Genomic DNA, 26,416 nt, shown 5'->3' on the forward strand with positions numbered 1-26,416 from the left:
TTAATCCTGATATACAAACATGGAACTAATGGGAACCACAAAATAATTAAATCTACATTATTCTAGTTGAAAAATTGGGAATACATCTATTTAAATATAAATTTATTTCTAAATGCGAATAAAGTGAAACTGAAATCCGTTTCAACTCATTTTAATGAAATTTATCTTTGTGACTGGTATGTTGCTGATATTAAAGTTTACATTTCATTCTGTGATATCCTAACTCAGATTTGTGTTGTGACATTGACAAAAACAAGCAATCCTGCTCCATAACATTCAGTTGATAATTCATTGGCACGATCTAAACCTGGAGGGCTCTTGTTGCAGAAATCAATGTATCTTAAAGTACTTCACCAATCTAGAGCTTCAGTTCTGATTCTGTAAACCCTTTCAAATTCCATGCATGAAATATTGGTTTGGAATTAGCAAACTGAAGGCCGGGCTTTGCATCTTTTGTACAGCAACACTTCCATCTTTCCATATCTGGTATATATTGGCGAAGGACAATTATGGACTGCTGGCAGGACTGGCACAAGTAAACACAAAGCTGTCATAGTCCCAGATGACCATAAACTGCTTTCCGCTTTGAGGGGTAGAGCTGACTGGTGGTGATATAACCTGAGGATCACCACACCTGAGGTTGAGAAGGGCGGGCCTTCATGGATAACCTCAGCCTGTACAGGAATTGAAACCGCGTTGCTGGGCTTTGCTCAACAGCACAAACCAGCGGTCTAGCCAACTGAGCGACAAGTCGAAATTTGGTAGACATACACCCCCTTGAGCTTGCTCTGCCACACAATAAGACCCTATTCAAACTTCTCTGCCCTTATTTCCTCATTCCTTGATTTTCCCCTTTTGCTTGCATCCCCTGATTTTCCCCATTAGCCTCCACAAATCTTATCAATCTCAGTCTTGAATGTATTCATGAACTGAGCATCCACAGCAGTCTGACGTAGAGAATCCCAAAGAATTATGTCCTCGGAAGAACTTTCTTTTCATCTTGAGTCCTAATTTTTAAACTTTTTTTGTCCTGCCCCAATTCTGGATGATCCAGCCTTGGGCGGTGGGTATGAAGTCAGAATTGTCAACCCAAATTCTGGATGATCCAGCCTTGGGCAGTGGTATGAAGACAGCTGCCCACCTTGTCAACCAGTCTGGCATCCAATAGTGATGCACACTAACCAGAGGAAACAACCTCTCTCCAGCATCTATCTAGTGAAACCCCCTCAGCTGGTCTTTTCTTTCAATCCCTGTCTACACTCTGTTTAAAAATGTTCTCAAAACTCTTTGATTATGCTTTGAATCACCTCGTGCCTGTGCTGCATGATATCTGTGTTTCTTTGTAAAGTGTATTTGGGTGCTGATACCTGTATAAACCAGGCTGATGTAAGTGGATGGACCAGTGCCATTGTTTATTTTTAAATGACTGGAATATGCTTCACCATGGGACTGGGAAAATTAAGTGCCAGGGATAAGTATAAACTGTAAGCCTTACTGCCCCATTTTTAAATAGAGCTTGTAGAGGAGTTCCATGTCCAGCATAACTGATAACTCTTTAGAATATAAATGCTCTAGTGCCTAATGCAAATAAATCATTGACTTCCGTAAGTATGTAATTTTTGTGGCTCTGACACTTTGTCAAGTGCATATATGATTTCCTGGGATATCAATCAGTGCAGCTACCTGTACAATCAGCGCAGTTACCTGTTAAAACATTTGTCTTGTGCACTGCTTCATCTACAGATTCTCAGTGCATGACAAAGAAACCCAAGTTATTTCTGGTTCTTCTAGGAGTTGTGTCAACTTAATTTGAATAATTTTCTATAGCATCTTCTATGTAACTGTCCAGGTTCCTTCCCAGTGGAATTGGAGGATTTGAGCAGAAGGAAGTACACTCAAAGTTGATTGAAAACCTGGTCAGAGGTACGTTTTTCAGAAAGTAAGATGCTGGTTTAAAAAGATTAACTTTCAAAATTAGCATTGTCACTCCCTCCAGTAATTCATCCTCCACTCTTGCCCATGAAAATTGCTGCCCCATCTTCAATTTTCCTTAACAATCCAAAATCCTTGAGCATGTTATTTTGACTTAGTTTTCACAATGAAATTGAGGGGAGGTATAGTGATTTTTGTCACTGGACGAGTGAGACTCCAGGTAGTGCTCTGGGGACCTGGGTTCAAATCCCACTATGGCAGATGTTAAAGATGGTAAAATTTGAATTCAATGAAATAGCTGGAATTAAGTATAATGACCATGACACCATTATCAACTTTTATAAAAACCCATCCGGTTCACGAATGTCCTTCAGGGAAGGAAGTCTGCTGTTCTTGCCTGGTCTGGCCTATGTGAGACTCCAGATTTACAGTAATGTGGTTGATTGTTAAAATGTCCTCTGAACTGGGCAATTAGGGATGGGCAATAAATGCTGACCAGCCAGTGGTGCCCACATTCTATGAATTTAAAAAAATCACTGGAGACCTGTATAAACTCTGCTAACAGTCTTTTTAAAAATAAATTTAGAGTACTCAATTCTATTTATTTTCCAATTAAGGGGCAATTTAGTATGGCCAATTCACCTACCCTGCACATCTTTGGGTTGTGGGGGAGAGACCCACGCAAACGTGGGAAGAATGTGCAAACTCCACATGGACAGTAACCCGGGGTCGTACCTGGGTCCTCAGTGCTGTGAAGCAGCAGTGCTAACCACTATGCTACCGTGCCACCCTTCTGCTAACAGTCTTAAATAAACTTTGCTAGATCTTGATTTAATTTAACTGCCGTCCTCCACCCTCTAAAGGTGGTTCCAGCTCTGACCTTTACTTCGGCCCCAGCCCCCCAAAGCCTCTAATTTGAAATTGCTTGCATATCTCATGGCCATCTAGATGTATTTATGTAACCTCATCTAACCCAACAGCCACCCGTACAAAGAACAATACAGCAAAGGAACATGCCCTTCGGCCCTCTAAGCCTGTACCTGTAAAAGTTTCCCTTTCTCTGGCGTCTTGTGCACCCTCCTTTCCTTGCTTCAATAGTTGTGGTTGTGCTTTAGCTGTCTAAGTCATAGAACATAGAATTCCTACAGCGCAGAAGGAGGCCATTCGGCCCATAGTCTACACTGACCATCTGAAAGAGCACCATACCTAGACCCATATACTTGTGTATATTCAAGGCAATTTTTTTGGCTATTGATTTTTAATAACCAAAAATCTTCTCATAGCACATTGAGCCATCGGCATTATCTATATAACCAAGGAGTAGTATAGTTTGTAAATAAACCCCCCCACCCCATGTAAATCACACCAGGTCCTTGAGACTTAACCATATGGCAAGAAAAAACACTTTAAATGATGAACTCAAAGTTTACTAACTATTAAAAAGGTAACCAGTCATGCCAATTAACAGTAAAAGGAGAAAATTTAACTTCAACAAATGAACCGATTTTTCAGCACCCTCTTAGACCAGGACTTGAAGTGGCGGCTCCAAAAACGTCAATAGCATGTAACAGCAACACCTCTAAACATCACTGTCTCCACCTCCATAATCTGCATCTCTCTCTCTCTCCTCTCTATCACCATCTCTCTGCCCAAAATGCTTTCTCAAGACCTCAAATGTTGAAACCCTACCACAGCCAATTGTTCAAAAATAGCTAATAGGCAATAATGAAATAAAAATGAGCCCATTGGTTTTTGGCTAATTTTGTACATTGTCTTAATTTTTAAGATAATGCTTCTTAGTTGTGTTTCTTATCTTGTGGTCGGCTGACTGTCGACCAATAATTGGTTAACATAGCTTTCTGTCATTTAATGAGACATCTTTAACAGGAGCCTAGCCATTCCCTCGTCGAGGTTAATGAGTCATGTTTGTTATCTTTTTTTTATTCTTTTGGCCTGAGATGGGCACAAGCTTCTTATTCCCACAGCATTTTAAAATTCTGTATAAATAACCAAGTGGCGATATGTTTATATAATTATAAAAGTTATAACATTTCCAGCCTCTTTAACATATATATATATATTAATGAATTACTTCTATTTTAATTGCCTCTCAATTAAGGCAGTCTCGGGCAGCACGGTGGCACAGTGGTAGCACTGCAGTCTCACGGCGCCGGTATCCCAGGTTCGATCCCAGCTCTGGGTCACTGTCCGTGTGGAGTTTGCACATTCTCCCAGTGTTTGTGTGGGTTTCGTCCCCACAACCCAAAAATGTGCAAGGTAAATGTGAACACGCTAAATTGCCCCTTAATTGGAAAAAATGAATTGGATACTCTAAATTTAAAAAAAATAAAAAATTAAGGCTGTCCATTTAACTAATTTGGCTGGTTTCCAGTAATGCTGCTTTAGTTTTTTTTTAAATGGCTTCCATCAATTTTACCAGAAAATGCACAAGAAATGAAATTAAAGTCGGCATAGTGTCCGAGAGCATAGACTACTTCCCTTTTGAGGGAGAGCTGACTAGTAGTGATTTAACCGGAGGGTCACCACTCTTCGGACAAGGTTGAGAAGGCGGGCCTTCATGGATGACTTTGGTGGGTACATGATACAATTGACCAATAAAGAAAATGGAGCTAGAAATGAGATTTTGTTTTTTTTTTAATGTTTAAATTAAAGTTTTGCAAAGTTTTTCATAATAAATAGTAATAATCCTAACACAGCAAAATAGAGTGAACCTTAAAATAGTGCAAAAAGAGAATATACAATAGCAATTGACTAGACATTACCATGGCTCCCACGTTCTGTGGAAGCCGTCGTCTGACCCTCGGATGGCGAATTTGATTTTCTCCATTTGGAGAGATTCTGAGAGGTCGGACAGCCAGTCTGCAGCTTTGGGTGGTGCTGCTGACCGCCAGCCGAACAGGATTCTACGGCGGGTGATCAGGGAGGCAAAGGCAAGGGTGTCCGCCCTCCTCCCCAGGAATAGATCTGGCTGGTCTGAAACCCTGAAGACCGCCACTTTCGGGCATGGCTCCACCCTCTCCCCCACCACTTTGGACATTGCCTCGAAGAGAAATGAGATCTTGAGGAACTGCCAATCTGTGGGTTCCAGGCAGTTTTTGCCAAATGCAAGGCAGTGTATTAATCGCAGACTCTTGGTTTATGAATTCACTTTGGTTTTGGTACAATTGCTAGTTTAGGAGAATCATTTGGACTACAGCCAGTCTCTTGATTGAATTTATCTAAAAAAAAATCAGGTCTAATTGGAAATTGCTTAATTTACATTATTTGATCATCTAATTTAACAATGTGAATAATGTGCAGAGATATTGGCATTTCACTGATAGAATTAAACTGATTCCAATATTGGTCATTGAGTTTTCTGGATAGTTTCTTTCTAGGATGCAATCCCAACTTAAGAATTAGCATTCTGTGCATTGGTAGATTCTATTTAGTTTTTTATGTAGTTTTGAACTAATTAACCATACTCTATGTTGATTTTTAAAAAGTTTTTCTCTATCCATTAATGTTTGTCATAATAGCTGTAAAATATATTTTTGTGCTCTCTTTGTTAACAGAGTATTGGGCTCATTGTTCCAATTTAACTTGATCAATGGAATTCTGCTACCTCAAGCTGGAGTCTTTCATAACTTTAAGCTCTGTTTGTGGAAGCTTGCAGAAAAGCTAATAGAATTTTAAATAAGGATTTACTCCCTTATAAAGCTGTTGGTGTATTCAGCAGACTTGCATTTTTTGCAATACAATTTAAATGGCGCATGATGTGTATCTACAGAAGTGACAAGTGCACTTTGTTGGCTCATGAAGAGTCTTTTATGTGGAAATCTATTTGAACTATTCTGTATTTCCAGAAAGTTTCCTGGCTGATGTTATTGGCATGCAGTACTGGGAATGTACTTTCACTTTCATCCTGTTAACTTCCCTCACTTCCTTCAAATGGAAAGATAAACTATTTCATGGGTGCAGAGGCAGTGAGTCGCCATACGTTTAATTGTAAGGAAAGTCACAATTGGAAAGTTAAACCGTACCCAAATCTTTCTTATTCTCAGTACAGAGAAATTAATCGGAATTGTGTATGTAGTTTCATCATGGATCTTGTGGCACATTATGAAAGTGAGACAAAAAGGAGTGTTATCTCTAAGCAATTCAATGAACAGTAGTAAGAAGTCTTACAGCACCAGGTTCAAGTCCATCAGATTTATTTGGAATCACTAGCTTTCGGAGTCACTTACCTGATGAAGGAGCTGCGCTCCGGAGAAGCTAGTGATTCCAACTAAACCTGTTAGACTTTAACCTGGTGTTGTAAGACTTCCTACTGTGCCCATCCCAGTCCAATGCAGGCATCTCCACATCAATTCAATGAGGGTCACTCGGACCATCTAGCCCAGCTTTCCCCGTGTGTCACAAACCTGTACCATTGATCTTCTCACCCCATCTCATTTATGTCCTTGGTAAGTTCAGAATGTAAATAGAAAACTAGTTAAATTTATTTTGTGATTCTCTGTTTTTGGAAGATGCCAAGGAAAGCTACAGTAGATTCTGGCTATCAATTAGTCATTCTTTATGCAAAAAAAGAACAAAGTCAAGTACAGCACAGGAGCCAGGTCCTTTGGCCCTCCAGGCCTGCACCAACCATGCTGCCCGTCTAACCTAAAACCTACTCTTCCGGGGTCTGTATCCCTCGTTTCCAATTCATGTATTTATCAAGACACCTCTTAATGCCACTATCGTATCTGCTTCCACCATCACCTCCGGCAGCGAGTTCCAGAACCCAGTACCGTCTGTATTTTAAAAAAAAAAACTTCCCTCGAACATTTACGGGCAGCACGGTAGCATTGTGGATGGCACAATTGCTTCACAGCTCCAGGGTCCCAGATTCGATTCCCGGCTTGGGTCACTGTCTGTGTCCCGGAGTCTGCACATTCTCCCTGTGTGTGCTTGGGTTTCCTCCGGGTCCTCCGGTTTCCTCCCACAGTCCAAAGATGTGCAGGTTAGGTGGATTGGCCATGCTAAATTGCCCATAGTGTCCAAAAATTGCACTTAGTGTTGGGTGGGGTTACTGGGTTATGGGGAATAGGGTGGAGGTGTGGACCTTGGGTAGGGTGCTCTTTCCAAGAGCCGGTGCAGACTCGATGGGCCGAATGGCCTCCTGCACTGTAAATTCTATGATATTCAAGTCATCTGGCCCCATATACATCAGCAACATTCCAATCAAGTTGAGCTGCGATGTGATTTGTGTGAAGCTGCTTTTTATGCTTTGTGCAGGGCAGATTTAAAGAAGCGATACCTTCATATGTTGGACAATCCCGTCATTGCGACCACTACTTCTTGATTGATTGCATGGCCTCTCCTTCCAGTACTGTGGAAAGGGGCATCTCCTGAACTTGCCTTTCACCAGTTGTATATTGTCTTAAGGCAAGGTGCAATGATGGCCTCAGAGTTTAAACTTCCATTTCATACTTGAAGTTACTATTAATCTTTTCATGTCTTTTTAAGAAAATTGAAAGCCTAGAAATAAGCCTGTGATTCTCTCTGCATCGTGTCCAGAGCTTGGAAGTTTGGTCAGAATTCTTTTTCTGAACCGTGCCATGAAAATGGAGCATGTTTATGGGGAGCAGTGATTATAAATCAAAACTGTGCAGGGGTTGGAACGGCTGCAGAGTTAAACTCCACAAATTTAAACTATTTTCCAGAATACATAAAGTATCTCTGATTGTTTCATGAAATGAAATGAAAGACAGCTATAAATTGCTGTTTAGCAAATTAAGCTTTGCGACGCTCATTTTGAACATGTTTTACTTCCTTGCCTGATCAATAGTTAGAAACATACATGGGTCAATTTGAATACGAACATAGGAATTAGGAGCAGTTCAGTCCTTCGAGCCTGTTCTGCCATTGAATCAGATCATGGCTGATCTCTTCCTGGTCTCAAATCCACCTCCCCACCTGTTGCCAATATCCCTTTAACCTTTTTTAAAATCAAAAATATATCTATCTCTTTCTTGAAACCATTTTCAAGGGGTTCCTTTTCATGGGACACTGGCATCAGTTTTGGGACAGGGGGGAACTATACCGTTGGGATGGTCTCCACCTGAACCGAGCTGGGACCAGTGTTCTGGCGAAAAGAATAAATAGGGTGGTCAATAGGACTTTAAACTAAAGATTGGGGGGGGAGAGGAAAAGTCAGGGAACCAAGAGGTGAAGTAATCAGTGGGAAGCGTAGCTGCTTAGGAATACAAAAAAGCACGAAAAGACAAAACTCAGGAGAGGTTACGATAGTCCCCATCCCACAAAATATGACAGTGTATGGAAAGGCTCAGTACACCAAGGTCCACCACACTAAGAAAACAAAAAGGGACGGTCAATAGAGAATTAAAGGTGCTATATTTAAATGCGCGCAGTGTACGGAACAAGGTAGATGAGCTTGTGGCCCAGATTGTGACTGGCAGGTATGATGTGGTAGGCATCACAGAGACATGGTTGCAGGGGGTTCAGGACTGACATTTAAACATCCAGGGATTCACAACCTATCGAAAAGACAGGGAGGTGGGCAGAGGGGGCGGGGTTGCCTTGTTAATTAGGAATGAAATTAAATCAATAGCACTAAATGACATGGGGTCAGATGATGTGGAGTCTGTGTGGGTAGAGTTGAGGAACCACAAAGGCAAAAAAACCATAATGGGAGTTAAGTACAGGCCTCCTAACAGTGGTCAGGACCGGGGGCACAAAATGCACAACGAAATAGAAAGTGCATGTCAGAAAGGCAAGGTCACAGTGATCGTGGGGGACTTCAATATGCAGGTGGACTGGGTAAATAATGCTGCCAGTGGACCCAAGGAAAGGGAATTCATTGAATGTTTACAGGAGGGCTTTTTGGAACAGCTTGTGATGGAGCCCACAAGGGAACAGGCTATTCTGGACTTAGTGTTATGTAATGAGCCAGACTTGATTAAAGATCTTAAAGTAAGGGAGCACTTAGGAGGCAGTGATCATAATATGGTCGAATTCAATCTCCAATTTGAAAGAAAGAAGGTAGAATCAGATGTAAAGGTGTTACAGTTAAATAAAGGTAACTACAGGGGCATGAGGGAGGAAATTACGAAAATAGACTGGGAGCAGAGCCTAGTGGGAAAGACAGTAGAACAGCAATGGCAGGAGTTTCTGGGAGTAATTGAGGACACAGTGCAGAGGTTCATCCCAAAGAAAAGAAAGGTTATCAGAGGGGGGATTAGGCAGCCATGGCTGACAAAGGAAGTTAGGGAATGCATCAAAGCAAAAGAGAAGGCCTATAATGTGGCAAAGAGTAGTGGGAAGTCAGAAGATTGGGAAGGCTACAAAAACAAACAGAGGATAACAAAGAGAGAAATAAGGAAAGAGAGGATCAAATATGAAGGTAGGCTAGCCAGTAACAATAGGAATGATAGTAAAAGTTTATTTAAATACATTAAAAACAAACGGGAGGCAAAAGTTGACATTGGGCCGCTCCAAAATGACGCTGGTAATCTAGTGATGGGAGACGAGGAAATAACTGAGGAACTAAATAAGTATTTTGCGTCAGTCTTCACAGTAGAAGACATGAGTAATATCCCACCAATTCCGGAGAGTCAGGGGGCAGAGTTGAATATGGTAGCCATCACAAAGGAGAAAGTGCTAGAGAAACTAAGAGGTCTAAAAATTGATAAATCACTGGGCCCAGATGGACTACATCCTAGAGTTCTAAAGGAGATAGCTGAAGAAATAGTGGAGGCGTTAGTTATGATCTTTCAAAAGTCACTGGAGTCCGGGAAAATCCCAGAGGATTGGAAAATCGCTGTTATAACCCCCCTGTTCAAGAAGGGAACAAGGAAAAAGATGGAAAATTATAGGCCAATTAGCCTAACCTCGGTTGTTGGCAAGATTCTAGAATCCATTGTTAAGGATGAGATTTCTAAATTCTTGGAAGTGCGGGGTCAGATTAGGACAAGTCAGCATGGATTTAGTAAGGGGAGGTCGTGCCTGACAAACCTGTTGGAGTTCTTTGAAGAGATAACAAATAGGTTAGACCAAGGAGAGCCAATGAATGTTATCTATCTTGACTTCCAAAAGGCCTTTGATAAGGTGCCTCACGGGAGACTGCTGAGTAAAATAAGGGCCCATGGTATTCGAGGCAAGGTACTAACATGGATTGACGATTGGCTGTCAGGCAGAAGGCAGAGAGTTGGGATAAAAGGTTCTTTTTCGGAATGGCAACCGGTGACGAGTGGTGTCCCGCAGGGTTCAGTGTTGGGGCCACAGCTGTTCTCTTTTTATATATTAACGATCTAGATGACGGGACTGGGGGCATTCTGGCTAAGTTTGCCGATGATACAAAGATAGGTGGAGGGGCAGGTAGTATGGAGGAGGTGGGGAGGCTTCAGAAAGATTTAGACAGTTTAGTAGAGTGGTCCAAGAAATGGCTGATGAAATTCAACGTGGGCAAGTGCGAGGTCTTGCACTTTGGAAAAAAGAATAGAGGCGTGGACTATTTTCTAAACGGTGACAAAATTCATAATGCTGAAGTGCAAAGGGATTTGGGAGTCCTAGTCCAGGATTCTCTAAAGGTAAACTTGCAGGTTGAGTCCGTAATTAAGAAAGCAAATGCAATGTTGTCATTCATCTCAAGAGGCTTGGCATATAAAAGCAGGGATGTACTTCTGAAGCTTTATAAAGCATTAGTTAGGCCCCATTTAGAATACCGTGAGCAATTTTGGGCCCCACACCTCAGGAAGGACATACTGGCACTGGAGCGGGTCCAGCGGAGATTCACACGGATGATCCCAGGAATGGTATGCCTAACATACGATGAACGTCTGAGGATCCTGGGATTATATTCATTGGAGTTTAGGAGGTTGAGGGGAGATCTAATAGAAACTTACAAGATAATGAATGGCTTAGATAGGGTGGATGTAGGGAAGTTGTTTCCATTAGCAGGGGAGACTAGGACCCGGGGGCACAGCCTTAGAATAAAAGGGAGTCACTTAAGAACAGAGATGAGGAGAAATTTCTTCAGCCAGAGAGTGGTAGGTCTGTGGAATTCATTGCCACGGAGGGCGGTGGAGGCCGGGATGTTGAGTGTCTTTAAGACAGAAGTTGATAAATTCTTGATTTCTCGAGGAATTAAGGGCTATGGAGAGAGAGCGGGTAAATGGAGTTGAAATCAGCCATGATTGAATGGCGGAGTGGACTCGATGGGCCGAATGGCCTTACTTCCGCTCCTATGTCTTATGGTCTTATTTAATGACTTGGATTCCACTGTACTATGGGGCAGTGAGTTCCACAAAGTTGCCACACTTTACGAGAAGTAGTTCCTCATCTCAGTTCTAAATCTACCGCCTCTCAACCATTTTCCGCGACCTCTCATTCTAGATTTCCCCACAAGGGGAACATTTAGTCTACGTTTACTTTATCAACCCCATTTAGTATTTTATACACCCCAATCAGATCCCCTCTCATCCTTCTAAACTCCAGTGAATATAAGTCCAAACTGTTGAATCTCTCCTCGTACGTCAACCCTTTCATCCCCGGAATCAGTCTGGTGAACCTCCTCTGTACTGCCTCTTAATGCCACCACATCCTTCCTCAAATAAGAAGACCAAAACTGGACGCACTATTCCAGATGGGGTCTCACCAACATGTATACAATTCCAATAACACTTCTTTACTTTTATACTCCAGTCCAGATGCATCTTGAATCGCCTACCACAGGCCAGTTCTGCAGACCATGTTTTTGGAATGATGTATGGAATGGAAATGTTCACAAATTTTGCAGCTACTCTTTCAGCTTCTTAATATTTGATGGCACTAATTTTTTGAATGTGTAACTTGTATCATTATAGGGTTTTCCATCTTGAAGAGCTAAACCGTTAAAGATGGTGGATTACTACCAGGTATTAGGAGTACACAAAAATGCCTCTGCAGATGAAATAAAAAAATCGTAAGTCTGTATCTGTCTATATAATAAATGCTAATCCAAATATTAAAATGGTCCGGCATTAACAACCTCTGTTAATTTTAATGCTTATTGATTCTGTGCAATGATCTGAGGAGTTGGATGGGAAACAATTCCGTGTTTTATAAATACAGCAAGCTGAACGTTAAACACTTGTTTACTTTTGCATAATTTCCTCTCCAGCTTCCTGTCCTTCCATTTGTTTTGCTTTTTGTACCTGATTTGACACTGAATTCGCCCATTCCTAAGGGGGATGGTTTAGCTCAGTGGGCTAGACAGAGCTGGTTCAAGATGCAGAACATGTCCAGCAGCGCGGGTTCAATTCCCGTACCAGCTGAGAATTCTGAATTCTCCCTCCGTGTAATGAACAGGTGCCGGAATGTGGCGACTAGGGGCTTTTCACCGTGACTTCATTGCAGTGTTAATGTGAGCCTACTTGTGACAATAAAGATTATTTTCTTTTCTTTTTCTTCCTAATTTACATTTCATATGCTAACTAGGAATAGCCCATGCAGTCCATCAAGCCTGCTCTGCCATTCAGTAAGATTGTGGCTGATCATCTACATTTATTCCCTTAATGCCCAAAAAACATTCAGCCTCTGCCTTGAATGCATGCATTGACTAAGCATCCGTTACCCTCTGGGGGTAGAGGGTTCAAACGATTCTCCTCATCTCTGTCCTAATTGGGTGGTCTCTTACCTTGAAATTATGGCCCTAGTTCTAGATAATTGTTTTATTGACATCACCTCTTGTTTTTTTAAGCAGCAAAATTTAGGCCCATTTGATTCAGGCTCTCCTTAGAGTCCCTCCACCTCCGGACCAATGTAGGGAACCTAAGGCAGATATATCCTTGTGTGGCTAACGAGACAGAAACTGTACACCGTATTCTAAATGTGGTCTAACCAAATTATTTAATAGCAAGACTCTTATTCCCAAAATGCTTTGCAGTAAAGGCTGATATGCATTTGTTTTGAATTACTTGCCGTATCTGCAGTTAACTTTCATTTGTGCACAAGGAACTATGAATACCAACATTTACTAGTCTCTCCATTTAAAAAATATTCTACTTTGCCAGTCTTCTGACCAAAGGTAGCTTGCCACTACTTTCTCGAGTAGTTAGGGATGGTTAATGAATGCTGGCCTAGCCAGTGATGCCTGCATCATGTAAAAGAATAGTTCTCACTTGCCCATGTTATGCTCCATTTACCATCTTGCCCATTCGTTTAATTGGCTTTTTTACCATTTGCAGCCTCGTATCCTTGCAAATGACAGTTCCACCTAGTTTTGTATTGTCAATGAATTTTGATAACTTGAGTTGCTGAGGCCCAAGTATTGATCTTTGCAGTAGTCCACTGGTTATATCTTGCTATCCTGAAAATCACTTGTGTATTCCTGATTTGATTTTTGGCTATTCTAAAGCCCTCAATCCAAGCTATTGTATCCAAAACCCATGAGACCTCCTTTTGTATAATAGCTTCTTGTGTGGCACCTTATTAACTGCCACCGTAACATTCAAATATGATGCATTCACTGGTTCCCCTTGTACTTCGCTAATTGTACCCTCAAAAATAACCAACTTCCCTCAGGTGTTGATTCTGCTTAACCATATTGTGGTCTTCCAAGTGCCCCGTCACCATGTCCTTACTATTAAAAATCCTAACATTTTTCCTTTGATGTCACGCAGCACAACCTTTTGGTTCCATCTAATTGGCCATGGAGTTGCCGGATTTAATACTTTGCACACTCTGGTCTCGGGTTTCTGTGTAGTTGTCAGAACATAACTCCCTTTCAGCAACTTGCAGGCACAAAATTAAAACCCAAAAATGGAAGAGCAATTTGAAATACTGGCAGATGCTGTGAGGTGTCTTTTATTACTTGCTGTATTTGTAAAAAGCTATGATGACATCTAGTGACTGAAAATTGTTACTGCTCAGTCAGTCTCCAGCTTCCGGTTAACTTCCTGGTTTCCCAATTATGCACTGGGAATGCCGCTAGACAGGTTCCACGGAAAGGTGTACCCAGCAATTTCCCAAAACCACTAACTTGTTCTGGATGATGGTGCTGAGTGGGAGCCATCTGACAGAAGCAATTTAAATTGCTAACTTTGGATGGTTCTGCCAGTTTTACCACAATAGTTACTCAAGTTTGAGGGGGGGTGGGGAAATCACTTCTAACTCCAGAGGAACTACTTTTAAAAAAAATCAGGCCCAGGGGACCCCCTACACAGGCCCCCCCCCCCAACACCTTGCCTCTTAATTGTTTCTTTAAACACCTCCATTACGTCAGCTAGTGCCATAAAAAGGGGTCGCTTTTTCTCTGCGCCCCAATTACTCCTCGCTGATGTAGCATGGGCACGCTTCGCTACTCTTTTATCACTCAACCTGAGTGAGGGCTTTTAGGTGAGGCATGTACTTTGGAATCCCAACATGGGCAAGTCCCTTGAGAGCGGCAATCCACCAGAGGTTGTCACTCTGAGGAAGTTATGGGTCTGTCTTTTAATCATTCCATTGTTTGCATTTGTTTGGTGTTGACACTTTATTTCAATGACTGTAATTTGAATTTTTCAAAGAAATATTATGAAGCCCCATTTTTAGATGGTGTTCATGCAGCCATGATAATTTGTTAAATTAGCTAGTTTGTGTTACTGTAAATGTGATGCAAGGAAACTCTCTTTTAAGTTAGTAAATTGACTAATATTAATGTTGTCAAGTCCCAGAGGATCACAGGATCCACTGAACCAAGCAGAGTAATGTAACAGCTTGCATGGACATGATGGCCATGATCAGGATTGTCTAGAATTAATACATGTCTTTGCTCGTAATTCAGAAGGGATTCTTGGCCTTTGGTTGGAGGCCAGTTGTAATATTTATCACTGCTTCTGGTTACTGACCCTTGCTAAAATTAGCAAGTAGAAACAACCAGCAGGTTTTTCTGTCTTTCTGAGTAAGATCTTTCTAGGTACATGCATTATTGGTTGAGTGCCTTCTGCAGGGTTGCTGATCAGGAAATGCAGTAATGATAGATTACAGCCCATTATGGGAAGCTGCTTGCCTACAGGCTAAATGGGTGAAGTAGTTAATTTATTTGTCTGCATTACAGGGCAGAGCCTTCCAAGAAAAAATTAATTTGTATTACCCTTTGCCGCAGCCTCTTTCATGGTGAACTGGTTAAAAGAGTTCTCCAAACTAAGAGTATAGAGCCCCTGGCTGGTGAAAGTTTGCTTTTAGAAGCATTAAGATTAACCTGACTAGATGATGAATGTTTTTGCATTGCTGAACAAGCCTGAACCTGTCCCAGTCTGGATATATTATTTCATAGAATCATAAAAAGATCAAGCACAAAAGGGGAGACCTTTTCCAGTTATTCCTCTGATCTTTGGAACTGCAGTCATACTTAGTTACTCATCCCAGCTTGTCTGTAACCATACAAGTTCCTCATAAAAGGGAATTAGACAGGTACTTTAAAATTACTTCTGGAATCTGCATTTCAGGTAGTGCCATTCTGACAATGAGTGGGGAAAGTTCTCCTTTCCACTCCCAGATCTTAATCCATGACCTCATTATTGATCCACTTGCCAGAGAAAAACTATTTTCTCTGTCCACAATCAAAACTGCGCTAGAGAATCTTCAGTCACCTCTTCACGTTTTCTGTTTCAAGAGCAATCCTAATTTTTCCAACCTCTGCTCGTTACTAAACCCCTCATCCCTGGTAACATAATGTACCCTTTCTCATGCTTTATATCTTTCTGAAAAGTGGTACTCCAATTTGTTTACAGTGCTCTAGCTGAGGCATAGCAAGTAATTTGAGAAGTTTTCGCGTTATTTATTTTGCATTCTATTCCCCTATTTCTAAACTGTGCCCATGTTTTGTTGGCTACCTTATCACCTTCCCTGTCACCTTTGATTATGTTCATCAAGGTCTATTTGCGCATTCCGCGTTCACATGCTATTTACAGTATGCTTTATTTCACTGTTGGTCCTCCAAAAGCATCACTTCTAACAGTTGTGTGATCTCTGCCATACCTGCGACCCTGGTGCTGCGAAGCAACAGTGCCAGCCACTGTGCCACCGTGCCGCCCACTAACTTAATAATGCTGCTCCCGCAACCTATTTCTAGTCATTAAAATTGAAAAGAGTAATCAAAAGCTGACCCTTGGGGAAACACCACTGAAGCACTTCCCAGTTTGAAAACATCCACCATCATCACCCTTTACTTCCTATCACTGAATCAATTTTGTATTTGTGCTGCTGTTTTCATCTTTAATCTCCTGTTTGACACTTGGTTGAATACCTCACATATACGACATCTGCACTACCATGGTCAGCTTTCTGTTTGCGGATTAAAGAATTCTAGCAAGTTAGTCTGCTGCAACCTGACTCGAACAAATCCATGTTGATTCTCTCTGGTTAACTGTTGCCTTCCTAAATGGAAGTTTGTGCCTGCTAATGGTTTCCGATAACTGCTGATATTGGTTTGACTGGCCAATACTTTCCTGATTTAAAAAAAAAAAAAACAATTTAGAGTACCCAATTCTTTTTTTTCCAATTAAGGGGCAGCTTAGCATGGCCAATTCACCTACCCTGTACATCATTTTGGGTTGTGGGGGTGCGACCCACGCAGGCACGGGGAGAATGTGCAAACTCCACACGGGCAGTGACCCAGGCAAGATTTGAACCCGGGTCCTTGGTGCTGTGAGGCAGCAGTGCAAACCACTGTGCCACCGTGCTACCCAATACTTTCCTGATTAATCCTTCTCCCCTTCTTGAACTGTGGAATAGCATTAGCAGCCCTTCATTAGTGCTATTCTATCCAATGAAGATTGAAAGATTTGTGGCCACAATGCCTCTGCTATTTCTACCTTTTTAGTAATTTAGCATGCATTCCACCTGGACTAATTTACCAACTTTCAGTACTAATCTTGAGTCTCTGTCTTTATTTCCCCCCCCACCACTCCTGCCCTTCCAATATACCTTTCACCTCTGGGTAAAGAGTTCATGTCCATTGCCTCTACATGAAGATTTATTTCCTTTTGGGTCCTTACGGTCAACCTTTCCCGAGAATGTCCTTTTTATGTTTGTTTATGCAATGTTTGTATTCAATTTTTGGGTCCTTAAGGTCCACCTTTTCTCTGGAAAGCCATTGTACTTATGTTTTTGCAATGTTTGTATTCTATTTAATGTTGCATGCTAATTTTAACCCCTCTGTCTCTGGTATGGTTTTAACTGAGTTATGATTCCTGGTAATTAATTGAATTATGCTCCTGACATTTATCATAAATTTCATTTTTTTATTTTAACAATTTCCTTTGTCATTTAAGGTGCTTTGCTTTGAAAGAAAAGGTAGAACATCCAATATGCTTAGATTGTTCCTGGATGTCCTCCATTGCTCTTACTACTTTACCCTGCAACAGCTTTTTCTAAACTACCTGTGCTAGGTCCCTTTAATCAATTATATTCACTCTTTCCCCAGCTGAGCATGTGTAACTTTGAATATTTTCTGGTCACTTTCTGTAATTACTTTAAACTGAATTTACTGTGGTCACAGTTGGCTAGTTAATTTCCTGTTGTAACACTCCACTTGTACTACTTCATTTCTGTGAACCAGATTCAACACTTTTCTTGTTGGGCTGCAGCTATAATGATTAAGTTCTTCATTGCTCAGTTTGGAAATTCTCTTTTCCTATCCTCCCCTAATCTCAATCAATATTGACTTTACCCTAAGTCACAGAATCTCAGTGCAGAAGAGGCACTTCTCCCCATCCGGTCTGCACTGACGTGTGAAAAATACCTGACCTACCTGCTTAATCAAATTTACCAGCACTTGCCCACAGTCTTGATGACCTCACATCGTTTTCAGTTTGTTCTATAACCAGTGCAAAGTACATTCTTTCCAGGTTTAAAATGGTATGGCAGAGTACCTGTTTTACATTGCTAAAACACGGCAATTTGATATTAAATTTCAGTGGCGTATTGAGTAGAATTCTGTGCAACATGCAGTAATTTGAACTACCCAACAATTAAATGTGTTTGTGGTATTTGGGATCAATTCTTTTAATAGAAAAGGCTACAATGAGAAAAATGTGACATGCAATACATTCTACTGCTAGATGTATCTTACTGCATAAGGCACCTGCAATAGGCTACTTTTGTTGCTGTAACTAACAAGTTTCAATCAGCTTTCATCTTAAAATCTACTTGGACACTGCTTCATAGAACAATCCTAAATCTATCATTCTTCAGCATATTCTAAGATTTTTTTTTTAAACTGGTGGAAAAATGGTTATTTGGTTGCCAGGAAATCTGATTCCGAATACAAAGAACAAAGAACAAAGAAATGTACAGCACAGGAACAGGCCCTTCGGCCCTCCAAGCCCGTGCCGACCATACTGCCCGACTAAACTACAATCTTCTACTCTTCCTGGGTCCGTATCCTTCTATTCCCATCCTATTCATATATTTGTCAAGATGCCCCTTAAATGTCCCTATCGTCCCTGCCTCCACTACCTCCTCCGGTAGTGAGTTCCAGGCACCCACTACCCTCTGCGTAAAAAACTTGCCTCGTACATCTACTCTAAACTTTGCCCCTCTCACCTTAAACCTATGCCCCCTAGTAATTGACCCCTCTACCCTGGGGAAAAGCCTCTGACTATCCACTCTGTCTATGCCCCTCATAATTTTGTATACCTCTATCAGGTCGCCCCTCAACCTCCTTCGTTCCAGTGAGAACAAACCGAGTTTATTCAATCGCTCCTCATAGCTTATGCCCTCCATACCAGGCAACATTCTGGTAAATCTCTTCTGCACCCTCTCTAAAGCCTCCACATCCTTCTGGTAGTGTGGCGACCAGAATTGAACACTATACTCCAAGTGTGGCCTAACTAAGGTTCTATACAGCTGCAACATGACTTGCCAATTCTTATACTCAATGCCCCGGCCAATGAAGGCAAGCATGCCGTATGCCTTCTTGACTACCTTCTCCACCTGTGTAGCCCCTTTCAGTGATCTGTGGACCTGTACTCCTAGATCTCTTTGACTTTCAATACTCCTGAGGGTTCTACCATTCACTGTATATTCCCTACCTGCATTAGCCCTTCCAAAATGCATTACCTCACATTTGTCCAGGTTAAACTCCATCTGCCATCTCTCCGCCCAAGTCTCCAGACAATCTAAATCCTGCTGTATCCTCAGACAGTCCTCATCGCTATCCGCAATTCCACCAACCTTTGTGTCGTCTGCAAACTTACTAATCAGACCAGTTACATTTTCCTCCAAATCATTTATATATACTACAAAGAGCAAAGGTCCCAGCACTGATCCCTGTGGAACACCACTGGTCACAGCCCTCCAATTAGAAAAGCATCCCTCCATTGCTACCCTCTGCCTTCTATGGCCTAGCCAGTTCTGTATCCACCTTGCCAGTTCACCCCTGATCCCGTGTGACTTCACCTTTTGTACTAGTCTACCATGAGGGACCTTGTCAAAGGCCTTACTGAAGTCCATATAGACAACATCTACTGCCCTACCTGCATCAATCATCTTAGTGACCTCCTCGAAAAACTCGATCAAGTTAGTGAGACACGACCTCCCCTTCACAAAACCGTGCTGCCTCTCACTAATACGTCCATTTGCTTCCAAATGGGAGTAGATCCTGTCTCGAAGAATTCTCTCCAGTAATTTCCCTACCACTGAAGTAAGGCTCACCGGCCTGTAGTTCCCGGGATTATCCCTGCCACCCTTCTTAAACAGAGGAACAACATTGGCTATTCTCCAGTCCTCCGGGACATCCCCTGAAGACAGCGAGGATCCAAAGATTTCTGTCAAGGCCTCAGCAATTTCCTCTCCAGCCTCCTTCAGTATTCTGGGGTAGATCCCATCCGGCCCTGGGGACTTATCTACCTTAATATTTTTTAAGACACCCAACACCTCGTCTTTTTGGATCACAATGTGACCCAGGCTATCTACACCCCCTTCTCCAGACTCAACATCTACCAATTCCTTCTCTTTGGTGAATACTGATGCAAAGTATTCATTTAGTACCTCGCCCATTTCCTCTGGCTCCACACATAGATTCCCTTGCCTATCCTTCAGTGGGCCAACCCTTTCCCTGGCTACCCTCTTGCTTTTTATGTAAGTGTAAAAAGCCTTGGGATTTTCCTTAACCCTATTTGCCAATGACTTCTCATGACCCCTTCTAGCCCTCCTGACTCCCTGCTTCAGTTCCTTCCTACTTTCCTTATATGCCACACAGGCTTCGTCTGTTCCCAGCCTTTTAGCCCTGACAAATGCCTCCTTTTTCTTTTTGACGAGGCCTACAATATCATTCGTCATCCAAGGTTCCCGAAAATTGCCGTATTTATCTTTCTTCCTCACAGGAACATGCCTGTCCTGTATTCCTTTCAACTGACACTTGAAAGCCTCCCACATGTCAGATGTTGATTTGCCCTCAAACATCCGCCCCCAATCTATGTTCTTCAGGTCCCGCCTAATATTGTTATAATTAGCCTTCCCCCAATTTAGCACGTTCATCCTCGGACCACTCTTATCCTTGTCCACCAGTACTTTAAAACTTACTGAATTGTGGTCACTGTTACCGAAATGCTCCCCTACTGAAACATCTACCACCTGGCCGGGCTCATTCCCCAATACCAGGTCCAGTACCGCCCCTTCCCTAGTTGGACTGTTTACATATTGTTTTAAGAAGCCCTCCTGGATGCTCCTTACAAACTCTGCCCCGTCTAAGCCCCTGGCACTAAGTGAGTCCCAGTCAATATTGGGGAAGTTGAAGTCTCCCATCACCACAACCCTGTTGTTTTTACTCTTTTCCAAAATCTGTCTACCTATCTGCTCCTCTGTCTCCCGCTGGCTGTTGGGAGGCCTGTAGTATACCCCCAACATTGTGACTGCACCCTTCTTATTCCTGATCTCTACCCATATAGCCTCACTGCCCTCTGAGGTGTCCTCTCGCTGTATAGCTGTGATACTCTCCTGAACAAGTAGCGCAACTCCGCCTCCCCTTTTACATCCCCCTCTATCCCGCCTGAAACATCTAAATCCTGGAACGTTTAGCTGCCAATCCTGCCCTTCCCTCAACCAGGTCTCTGTAATGGCAACAACATCATAGTTCCAAGTACTAATCCAAGCTCTAAGTTCATCTGCCTTACCCGTAATGCTCCTTGCATTAAAACATATGCACTTCAGGCCACCAGACCCGCTGTGTTCAGCAACTTCTCCCCGTCTGCTCTGCCTCAGAGCCACACTGTCCATATTCCCTAGTTCTCCCTCAACGCTCTCACCTTCTGACCTATTGCTCCCGTGCCCACCCCCCTGCCATACTAGTTTAAACCCTCCCGTGTGACACTAGCAAATCTCGCGGCCAGGATATTTATGCCTCTCCGGTTTAGATGCAACCCGTCCATCTTATACAGGTCACACCTGCCCCGGAAGAGCTCCCAGTGGTCCAGATAACCGAAACCCTCCCTCCTACACCAGCTGTTTAGCCACGTGTTTGTCTGCTCTATCTTCCTATTTCTAGCCTCACTGGCACGTGGCACAGGGAGTAATCCCGAGATTACAACCCTCGAGGTCCTGTCTTTTAACTTTCTGCCTAGCTCCCTGAACTCCTGCTGCAGGACCTCATGCCTCTTCCTGCCTATGTCGTTAGTACCAATATGTACAACGACCTCTACCTGTTTGCCCTCCCCCTTCAGGATTCCCTCTACCCGTTCGGAGACATCCTGGACCCTGGCACCAGGGAGGCAACATACCATCCTGGAGTCTCTTTCACGTCCACAGAAGCGCCTATCTGTTCCCCTGACTATAGAGTCCCCTATAACTATTACTCTTCTGCGCTTTGACCCTCCCTTCTGAACATCAGAGCCAGCCGTGGTGCCACTGCTCTGGCTGCTGCTGTTTTCCCCTGATAGGCTATCCCCCCCGACAGTATCCAAAGGGGTATACCTGTTCGAGAGGGGGACAACCACAGGGGATTCCTGCACTGACTGCCTGCCCTTTCTGGTGGTCACCCATTTCTCTGCCTGCACCTTGGGTGTGACCACACTTACATAACTGCGATCTATGACGCTTTCCGCCACCTGCATGCTCCTAAGTGCATCCAATTGCTGCTCCAACCGAACCATGCGGTCTGTGAGGAGCTGCAGTTGGGTGCACTTTCTGCAGATGAAGCCATCCAGGACGCTGGAAGCCTCCCGGACCTGCCACATCTCACAGTCAGAGCACAGCACCCCTCTAACTGACATTGCGTCAATTAATTAAAATTAAAATTTGTCTTTTTTTTATAAATACTTTTTTTTTTTTTAAATTACAAAGTTACTGTCAACTATCTGTTTCCTAGCACTAGATTTCTAATAGAAATGCGATAGCTAACTATAATATCCTCCGATCTCTGGCTTAGATATCCTCTAAATTATAATTAAGTTATTATGTTTAATTAGTTCCCAAATAGTCAAAAAAATTTAGGTTAGAATCCCAACCAGCCACTCAGGTCACAGCTTTTCTGTCCCCCCCGACACACACAATTTGAAAAAAGGTATAAAAGTAAAAATCACTTGCTTACCTTCTGAGATGTTCTCAGGTTCTCTCGCTGACAGAGACTGCTCCTCCACCTCCAATCCTTGGCCTGCACAATGCTAATAATATATAATATAATATGGCACTTACCTTCCACCAATGGGTCTTATTATTAGGTTAGAGGAGGAGGGTGGGTGGGAGACACTACACGTGTAGTGTCTCGGGTTTCCTCTCCACCAGAATTTATTGGGGGGGGGGGGGGGGGGACTTGCCAGAGGTCGAACTTCCGGTTCCCGCCGAAATCCAAAGGGCTGCTCCTGTAAAGGTAAGTGCTTTTAAACTCACTACTCACCTCCAAGAAGGCCCCTGCGCACCGCTGCCGCCGAAATCCAAAGGGCTGCTCCTGTAAAGGTAAGAGCTTTTAAACTCACTACTCACCTCCAAGAAGGCCCCTGCGCACCGCTGCCGCCGAAATCCAATGGGCTGCTCCTGTAAAGGTAAGAGCTTTTAAACTCACTACTCACCTCCAAGAAGGCCCCTGCGCACCGCTGCCGCCGAAATCCAATGGGCTGCTCCTGTAAAGGTAAGAGCTTTTAAACTAACTACTCACCTCCCAGAAGGCCCCTGCGCACCGCTGCCGCCGAAATCCAAAGGGCTGCTCCTGTAAAGGTAAGAGCTTTTAAACTCACTACTCACCTCCAAGAAGGCCCCTGCGCACCGCTGCCGCCGAAATCCAAAGGGCTGCTCCTGTAAAGGTAAGTGCTTTTAAACTCACTACTCACCTCCAAGAAGGCCCCTGCGCACCGCTGCCGCCGAAATCCAAAGGGCTGCTCCTGTAATGTAGAATTTGGATGCCAAAATTATTCTGTTTTGTGCATTAGATTTTATTGATGAATCAGTTAAGTTTGCTGTGCACAAGTAGTACGAAGAGCTTGTATATTTTAATTCTATATAGATCTATGTACCTTACAAATTGTCTAATTCAATTACTTGAAAGCAAGCAAAGATATGAATTGATTATTGCTTTTTTTGAAAGATATCGCAAACAGGCACTGAAATGGCACCCTGATAAGAATCCTGACAATAAGGAAGAGGCAGAGTCGAAATTTAAACAACTTTCCGAGGCATATGAAGTTCTTTCTGATTGTAAGTATAGTTAGATATGAAATTCTTAATCTGATTTAGATGGTTCTGGACAGATTGTGAATTATTGCTGTTTGGCAGAGTTTGCTGGTCCTTGAAAGTAATTGAACAGCTATTATAATCATTGAAAATTAAAACTCTAAACCAGGTAAGACTTCAAACCACAAGCCACTTTTTCATAAATTATCACCCATCTATATAATTTATTCCAGCAAGTGCAACTGTTCTGTTTTACAAATGTCTTTGAAATAGCCCCTCTGCTGCACACATTTCAGTGACTTCCCTTGTCTTCAAAATACTACTGTTACTGTGCTTCTTGTGATTATATACTTCAAGCTCTCTCTTCAGGGCATTTATTCTTCACAACCTGTTGGTCAGCCACATTCCTCAAACCTTTGTTGTTAGGCTATTTCTTGTCTCATATTTGGATTGTTAGTTGCCGACCATTATCCAGCTGCTTTTGTTAGTCCCTGCTAGATGTAATTTACAAAGTGGGTTTTGACTGTCTTTAATTCAGCAATAAATAACCAAATGAGAAAATAGGAAAGTAAATGCCAGCCTCTTTAACTGACGCATTGATTTTGTCCCCTTCAAATTCTTGTAATGCCCTGAATTGCAAAATGTTACTTGCGTACAATATTTTTAAACTCCTTCTTTGGTTATCAAATCAACCGCTATCAAATCAATCGCTAACAAGTATGATTGTCCACCTAAAACTGTTACTGGTAATGGGTTCTGTGGGCTCTTGCATGGCTGAAGAGCCTGATCCTAGAGCCACATTGACTGCACACTTGCAGGTGTTTCCAGGAGATTGCTGGTATTCCTTTCTCAGGCTCCTTTTCCATGCCCCCTCTTGCTGTCAGGTGTCCTCAAAGAATTGTGTCCGATCATTCAGGAGGTTCCTCCAAGTAGGTTTCTTCTGAGCAAGGGTCTCCCTGGCATTGACGCCTATGTTGCATTTCTTGAGGAAAGCCTTCAGGGTGTCTTTAAAGCGCTTCCTTTGTCTTTCCTCTTGTTCGGAAGCCTTCCTTGAGCCAGGCAAAGACGATTCGCTTTGGCAGTCGGGACTCTGACATCCCAAGCACATGAGCTTTTGATTCAGAAATATATTTGAAAATGCTTGAATACAGCTAGGCAAGAACAACCACATTTATATGCTCAATTTATAATTCCAGTTGATTTCTTCATTAGGTTGGCTATCAAAATGAACCAATGCTTTAAATGCTCACTTTGACTTATTATTGCTTACCAGCAGGATACTAATACTGTAATATTTTTGAGGCCCAATTGGTAATTTTAAACACCTCCTTACCAAATTAAATTGATACATTTTAAAGCATAAAGTGGCATGAATGAATATCTTAATAATTGTATTTGTAAAATCACATGGAAATGCTATTCAAATACAAACCACCAATATAGCCCATTGGTGATGTACAGAAATGAATTAAAGGGGCTAATTGGATGCAATATCATAAATTATATAAAATCAATAATGAATCTATATGCCAAGGAAAACTTGATTTTGCCAAAGCTTGTATGTTGCACAATGCTTTATCACACTAAAAGCTTTATCTCTGATTTTATTGTAATCACTTTTGAGACTTGGTTGTGTTGCCAAGTTCTTCCATACAGTAGATGGGTGTCAATTAAGAAGGCTTCTTTGTCTTGGATGGTGTGGAGCAACTTCCATGTTAAAGCTGCACTCATTCAGGCAAATTAAAATTATTGTGCCTTGTAGATGATGGACAGGTTTGGAGGCGAGCAACTCTCCATACTACACAACATCTGACCTGTTCTTCCAGTTGATGTATTTTTATGGATGGTCCAATTCAGTTTCTGGTCCCTGGTGACTTCCCAGGATATTGATGGTTGGAGATTCCGCAATGGTAAAGGGAGATGGTTTGATTCTCTTGTTGGAGATGGACATTGCTTGCTATTTGTGTGGAATGATTTTCACCTCCAGCCTGAATGTTATTGAAGTGAAAAATGAAATGAAAATCGCTTATTGTCACAAGTAGGCTTCAAATGAAGTTACTGTGAAAAGCCCCTAGTCGCCACATTCAAGCGCCTGTTCGGGGAGGCTGGTACGAGAATTGAACCGTGCTGCTGGCCTGCCTTGGTCTGCTTTAAAAGCCAGCTCTTTAGCCCTGTGCTAAACCAGCCCCTGATGAAGTGTTGCATGTGGGAACAGATGCATTCCGCATCTGAGGAGTTACAAATGGTACAGAGCCCTAATTGTCAGCAAACATTCTCACTGAAAGGAAGATTGAGGATGGTTGAGCCTACTGACTTCCTCCGACTGTTATTTTCCACATTGTTTGGTAGGCATTAGTGTTGTTCGGTAGGCATTAGTGTTGTAGCTGCACTGGAACAGCTTGGCTAAGGGTGCAGCTAGTTCTGGAGCATAAGTTTTCAGTACAGTAGCTGGGATGTTGTCAGGGCCTCTGCCTTTCTTGATATTGCAGAATGAATTGAATTGGCTGAAGACTGGGATCTGAGATGCTAAGAGCCTCGGGAGGAGGCAGAGATGGATCATCCATTTTCCACTTCTGACTGAAATGATTGAAGATGCTTCATCCTTTCGCACTGAAGTTCTAGGCTCCCCCCATCAGTGGGAATGTCTGTTTTTTCTCTGGTTGTTTATTGTCCAGTACGTCTTATGACAGGATTTGACAGGACTCCGAGTTTTGATCTGATCCATTGGTTGTGGGATTTCAATTACATGCTGATTTTCCTTCTGTTGGGCCAAATGTGATACCCTGTCCTAGAGTTGTTCCTTTGAAAAATAAAACTGACCGATCAAAATCCACGCATAAGTAGCTTTTTTTAA

The 26,416-nt window shown here is 42.4% G+C and overlaps 1 protein-coding gene across 6 annotated transcripts in view; it reads left to right on the forward strand.

Annotated features, from left to right (window-relative positions):
• dnajb6b (DnaJ heat shock protein family (Hsp40) member B6b) overlaps positions 1–26,416 on the forward strand; it is a 235,791-nt gene that overhangs the window by 50,786 nt on the left and 158,589 nt on the right. For 4 of the 6 annotated variants that reach the window (XM_072508219.1, XM_072508218.1, XM_072508224.1 and 1 more), the window contains 3 exons: positions 1,850–1,923; positions 11,802–11,899; positions 23,477–23,586. In XM_072508219.1, coding sequence (XP_072364320.1) covers positions 11,835–11,899; positions 23,477–23,586 — 175 coding nt within the window. In that variant the 5' untranslated portion in view covers positions 1,850–1,923; positions 11,802–11,834. The remainder of the gene's footprint in view (positions 1–1,849; positions 1,924–11,801; positions 11,900–23,476; positions 23,587–26,416) is intronic. The other 2 variants (XM_072508222.1, XM_072508223.1) reach the window with 1 other exon arrangement.

The sequence above is a fragment of the Scyliorhinus torazame genome, chromosome 6, assembly GCF_047496885.1.
Source record: "Scyliorhinus torazame isolate Kashiwa2021f chromosome 6, sScyTor2.1, whole genome shotgun sequence".
NCBI classification, from domain to species: Eukaryota; Metazoa; Chordata; class Chondrichthyes; order Carcharhiniformes; family Scyliorhinidae; genus Scyliorhinus; species Scyliorhinus torazame.